At 38.9% G+C, this 6,504-nt stretch overlaps 1 protein-coding gene across 1 annotated transcript in view; it reads left to right on the forward strand.

Moving 5' to 3' along the window:
- Positions 1 to 5,017, forward strand: part of SEPTIN10 (septin 10) — a 23,911-nt gene extending 18,894 nt beyond the window's left edge. The window contains 3 exon segments of the mRNA XM_058045415.1: positions 436 to 568; positions 2,894 to 3,079; positions 3,284 to 5,017. Of these exon segments, the coding sequence (XP_057901398.1) occupies positions 436 to 568; positions 2,894 to 3,079; positions 3,284 to 3,427 (463 nt within the window). The 3' untranslated portion in view covers positions 3,428 to 5,017.
- Positions 5,018 to 6,504: the final 1,487 nt, after the last annotated feature.

Genomic DNA, 6,504 nt, shown 5'->3' on the forward strand with positions numbered 1-6,504 from the left:
ACTAATTGTTTTTGTATGGTCCTACTTGAAGACTGAGGTTTCACAATGTGGAAATTTTGTGAGATTTTTCTGGCAATTTCAGTGTCTTAGTAGTAAGCAACTTAAAGAAGAAGCTTATGCATGTTGGAGTCAGAAAGGTATAAATCAAGTCTTTAGAACATGAGATGCCTGAAGTGTTGCATTTACTTTGAAATGTAAATTGCCCAGGAGCTGTTAGCATAAGTAATGTAACTCAGGGTTGTTTACGTAAATAAAAAAAATAGAAAGATAAGATGCTTGCTTCCGTTTAGGTTTCTTCTTGAATTTTTATGTGGGAAGCTGTAGAAATTAACATTTCAGATGAGTATTAATTGTTTAAATAATTTTCTGGATTGTTGGTTTTCCACACTGAATAAAGCAGCGTGCTGGAGAGTTGCTTACATTTTTGAACTTCAGTCTACAGGAAGTCATTGAGACAAAGAGGCTGGAGTTCTGCCTTGAAGTGGAAAGAAAAGAAGAGGAGATATGGCAACGATTTGTGCAGAGAGTGAAGGAGAAAGCAGCAATGTTGGAAGAGGCAGAGCAACAGGCAAGCATGCCTGTCTGTCTTGAGTTTGTTTTCTGAGATTTGGAACAGCTAAGTTCTTAACAAAATCACTGGTTGATATTTATAATTTCCTAATATTTTGAGGACAGTAATGCATTAAATCAAAAGCAGTTTGATTAGACACCAGCAAACAGGAGAATATGTCTTATGAGGAGCAGCTGAGAGAGCTGGGGTTGTTTAGCATGAAGTGAAGGAGGCTCAGGGGAGACAGACTTTATTGCTCTCTACCACTGCCTGAAAGGAGAAGTGAGTTTGGGGTTTGTCTTTTCTCCCAATTGCTAAGTGACAACATGAGAGGAAATGGACTTAAAGTTGTGTGATGGGAAGCTTAGACTGGATATTAGAAAAACATCTTCACAGAACGGGTTGTTGAGCATTGGAGAACAGGCTGCCCAGGAAAGTAGTGAGTCAGCATGCTTGGAGGCATTTAAAATATGTGTAGATGTGGCACCTGGGGACGTGGTTTAAGGCTGGACTTGGCAGTGCTGGATTCATGCTTGGATTTGATCTTAAAGGTCTTTCCCAGTAGCGTACATGGTTCTGTGATTCGGTAAATAGATCTTGTTTTGGGAAGGCTGGAGCTTACAGTCTAAAGGCATTGGTGGGTAGCTGGTGCACATCTGTAGAGGAGGAGTTGATATAGTGAAGTAAGAGAGTGATGAATATAATGTTTGTGTTTCTTTGCCTTCTTTAGCAATGTGAGAAACACTGGTATGCCGTAACAACACAGTAGGTGCTTTTTGTGCGTAGATTGCTCTGTAAAAAACCAAAATTTTAGGAAAAAGTATTTCCTCAGGCTTTTCAGAGTGGGCCATGTGTGTTTGCCAGACTTCCAGATTTAAGTATTAAATCTAACCTCAGCCCTCATAGTGAGAGATTTGAAAGTGTGTATGTGTGGTATTCTATTGGTTTGTTTCAGTTCTGGTTTCAAAATCTCATCTATTCCCAGCTGCCTTAAGGCTGTTTGAAAATGTGGAATGTATCTTGGCTCTGTTTTTGAAGATTTAGTCCTGTCAAGCTGGACTAGCAAGATAGGATCTTCTCATCTACTTTCTGCCAGACTCTTATTGTGGTCATGTGTATTTATATTCAAACACTGGTTTAATTGAAATTGGAAACCTGTGTATTTTTATTAATGTTCTTTTCTGTATGTCAGTCCCCCAGTAAAGCTGTAGCAGGTTTTTTGAGGTGTTCCCGTGCATATTTTAAATAAGGCAGCTTAGTATTTGTTTTCTAAATCTCTTAAGACCCCCATGCTACTTGTAGAGGAGAAAAAAAGAGATTCAGTCCTTCTCAGTGTGACGATGTTCAATTGGAAGAATGCTTAGTCATGTTCAAAGCAGGTTCAGCAAGGCCTTACACAGTATCTGTGCTAACCCTTTGGTATTTTCATTGTATGATTTATACCACGTGGTTTTTGAACTCTACATATTGCAGAATTACGGATATTAGTTTTCTAAGTTCCTGATGTGGGAAAGTGATCATGCAATCACTCCTAAAGAACATTTGTCATGTTCTCTTACTGCTGTATTTGTATTTGGAAACTAAAGAAAACTGGGAATTTCTGTTGAACTTCAGATTTCTTTCACGTCATTCATTTAGAGGAGACTTGCAGGTGCACCTATAAAATTTGTCAGGTCTGCTGTGTACAGCAGGCATACTGTTATGTTTATAGTCTTAGTTAGTTTCTTCTTTGCAAAAGCAGGATTCTAGGAGAATTTGTGTGTGGGGAAATGGGAGATGAGGAAGGATAAAGGACCTCATTTGTTGTCACATACAACTTCACAATGGGGTTGAACTGGTTAAAATACACCTGGAAACAAAAATGCATTAGTATGTCAAAAAAACCTAGTCAAAGAGCTGAGAAGTAGGTAGCTTCTTGCAGCCCACCAGTAACTCCCAACCAGACTAACTCTGGTTGTTTTTAAATCTGATCAATATACACTTCCCCACTATATTCTGCTTGAGTCATCTTGATTTAATCTGTCTGTTGATAATTGGTTTAGCTCTAAAGGCCCCCTTATTTTGATACAATAAAGATACAGTAAAATGTAGGAGGGAATCTGATATTCACTTAGTGCCTTCCATGTTTTCTACCTGTACTTTGAGTGTAGTATCCTGGATCATGAGAACAGTCTGATAAAAGTTATTATTTTTCTGTATTGCTGCTTTTTAATCTTAACAGTTTGACTGTTAACACAAGCTGACATGGGTTTTAGTGTTATTTTGCAGAGGGTTTTTATATTGTGATATCACCACCTTGTGTTGCCAGTTGGAAATGTTGTTTTTTGTGCTTTCTTTAAATAGGTACTGACTGAATTTGAACATCTTACGCTAATGCATCAAGAAGAGGAGCTGAAATTAGGGAAAGAGAAAAAACTTCTAGAAGATGAAAAAACTCAGTTTGTTGAGAAGAAAGCTGTCACTGAATCAAGTCAGTCACAAGTGTCTGTCTCTAGCCCTGTTAGTTTGAAGACACAAGGACTGCAAAAAGTAAGTCATCAGAGAGCAATGAGAAAGTTCTTCACATTCACTTTTATAACTCAAATTGCAGTAATCTTTTAGAAAAGACAGATGCTCCTATTCTGTGATAAGGAGACAGAAGTGTATAAAATACCATCATGCTTGGATTTACTTTTAGAGTAATTGCTGTATGTTCTATGAGCATTGTTTTGTCTTTTCTTTTTTCCATGAAAGAAGCAAGATTTTCAACTTGAAGTCCAGTGCTTTCATATCAGAGATGAAGGAGCTGTGAATGTTGGAGAGCAGAGCGAGAGGGAGAGTGAGAAGGAGGAGTTAGAGAGAGAAATTCTCCCAGGGAATTTCAGGAATAGCATTTGATTGCAGCACTCAGGTTTTGAATGGTAGGGTATGTTAGTAGTTTTATGAAGTAGTCTAACTGCTGTTTGGCCCATATTAGATGTGTCTTCCTAGTACAGATTTTTGAGAGAAGAAATTGAAAAAATTGGCTGTAAAAACACCAAGTGCAGAATATGACCCAATAAAGATTTCACTTTCTTCCCACCCATACACTTCTTTCTTTGACCACTGTTAAAAGAAAAACTTGAATAAATTGAAAATTCAGAAATACTTTCTGAAGTAGTGTCCAGAATAACACTCCCAACTGATTTATATTAAAAACGTTGAATTGAATGCTCATGTAGTAAATTAAATTGACTTAAATGTTTTTCTCCTCCAAAACCAGAAGTCAATTAACTTACTAATTTTCTTTCCTGATAATTTACAAATTTACTGCAGATAACATTTTGTTATGGAATAACTTCCTGCAGTTGAAAACAGATTTCTTGGTTCTGAATTCATTTATTACTGCTACATTCTGAAGAACTTTAGAAGCTATGTTGGTGCACATATTTCCCCAGAATCATCAAGCTTTGACATTTTTGGGGTGTATGCTAGAAGCCTAATTTGGCCAAAATGTATTCCATTTCAACTACTGTTACCAAATTCCTTTTCCTGAATTCCTTTTTTTTTTCTGGATTTGCATATGAAAGTGGAATTCTCGGTAACAGAAGTCATTATCTGCACTAATATGAGTAACTCCTCTGGTTTAGTTTTATTTCTTCAGAGTATGCTGAGTTTATGTGCTTGCTGTGGTTTTTCAGTTCCAGCTTTATGTAGTACTGATGACAGAAGACACAATATTGGTAATTTCTCATGAGGAGGCAGTGATTCGTGGTGTGCTCTTGAAGGTATAGGAGTTCCAGTTTCTTACTTAAATGTTTGGCTAATATCTCTTTTGCATTCTGCAAAAGAATAATTTTTAAGCATGATCTCTACACACCCAGCGTGCTGGTTACTGTCATTGTCATCACAGGGTTTCTGCTACAGCTCTGCCATGATATGGGTTTGCCTTACCTAAGTGTGGTCACCTTGCTTTGATTTTAAATGCATTGTGCCAAAGAATCCCTGCCTGCCATAAACAGTTCCACTCAGACTATGAACGGTGTAGTACAAAAGTATTCTGTGAATATATCCACTACAAGCTTCCTGAAGAGTTCTTTTCAAGTGGTATTGTTTATCAGTCCACTAAGTGTTATTTAATACCACTATTGACATATTTGAACCATTTACTGATTTTGCTGATAAGTTTTTGCTTGTAGGCTTCTATGTACAAGCAGTGTTCTAAATTTCAGATATGGTCTTCTAAATCAAAATTTACTGAGATATTTTTGCAATGCTGTACTGTTGCAGGATAGTTCATCTGATATTACTAACTCAGTATGGAAAGTACCTATATTTGATGTTTTGAGTGTGGTATTCAGTTACAGTTGAAGATTTACAAAAACTCCAGGCTGGTTAAAACAAGTTCTAAGTGCTTTGTATGTTTTCAGTAGTTGTGATAACTAATGGAAAACTATTAAGAGGTGTAGTTCTCTGGAGTTGTGTTATTTGACTGTTTAAAAATGAAATACTAACTTGACAGAAATAAAATGGATTGGTTTTGCCTAAGTGTTACTCTTGTTCTGCTTCCTGTCCCTCATGTGGTATTAAAAAGGCGTAAGATTTCACATTTAACTGAAAAATATTAAGGTTTTACATCTGTTTTAAATATCTTGTGTCATTTATTTATTGGAAAAAATAGGTGATTTGTGTGAACTGTACCAGAAGAGCAGTGTGACTTGTGATACTTGTCATATACCACTGTACTTACCATATAGTCATGGAATATCTCAAGTTGGAAGAAGAAGACCATAAGGAGTTGGAAGAGACCCTTAGGAGACCCTGACTCCAGCTCTCTGCTCCTTACAGGACTACCATAAAATCCAAACCAAATGACTAAGAACATTGTCCAGATACTCCTTGAACTCTGACAGACTTGGTGTTGTGACCACTGCCCTGGGGAGCTGTTCAGTCACCAGCCTCACCTTGTACTTTACTCACACAGTGATGCCATATAATATACCGTGTAATTTTAGAGGGTGGAATGGATCTTAAAGATCATCTAGTCCCAAGCCCCTGATGTGGACAAGGACATTTCCTACTACACCAGGCTCAACACTTCATCCAGCCTGGCTTTGAACACTGACAGGGATGGGACATCCACAACCTCCCGGGGGGCATCCTCTTCCAGTCCTCACCACCCTCACAGTAAAGAATTTCTTCCTAATATCTAACCCAAATTTCCCCTCTTTTAATGTGTACCCATTGCTCCTTGTCCTAGCACTACAGTTCCTGACAGAGTCCCTCTCAGGCTTCCCTGTAGGCTCCTCCAAATACTGGCAGGTTTGTTCCACACAACCTTCTCTTCTCTTCTCTGGACTGAACAGCCCCAACTTTCTCAGCCTGTCTGTGTAGGGTAGGTGCCCCAGTCCCCTTATCACCTCCTCTGGACTTGCTCCAGCAGTTCCGTGTTCCATGCAGAGCTGGATGCAGGACTCCAGGTGGGGTCTCACAAGAGCTGAGTAGAGGGGCAGAGTCCCCTCCCTTGCCTGCTTGGGATGCAGCCCAGGACGTGGTTGGCTTTCTGAACTCTGAGTGCTCCTTGCCTGCTGGTGTTGAGTTTTCCATGGACCATCACCCCCAAATCTTCTGCAGGGCTGCTCTCAATCAGTTCTCTGCCCAGCCTGTACATAAAAGATTGTTTTCCTTCAGTAGCAGTGAGAAGGAATAGATAATGAGACACAAACCCTTCATTGACCAGGAAAGGGTCAAACTGCTAATTCAATTGTCTCTACAGACAGAACAGACTGTTACATAGGAGGAAAGGGTTAAGAGGAGACACTCATTTAGCCCACACACAGCCAACATGTGATTTTGTTCAAGAGAAGAAAATGGGGCAGGGCCAGGCTCTGTGATTGCTCCTTCCTGACCAAACTGTAGCTTGATGAAAGACTATTTTTTGTTTGACTTTGTACCATTTGCTGGGCTGTTTGCAGTTGTTGGATTAGAAAGAAGGG

This window comes from Melospiza georgiana, chromosome 2, assembly GCF_028018845.1.
Source record: "Melospiza georgiana isolate bMelGeo1 chromosome 2, bMelGeo1.pri, whole genome shotgun sequence".
Taxonomy (NCBI): domain Eukaryota; kingdom Metazoa; phylum Chordata; class Aves; order Passeriformes; family Passerellidae; genus Melospiza; species Melospiza georgiana.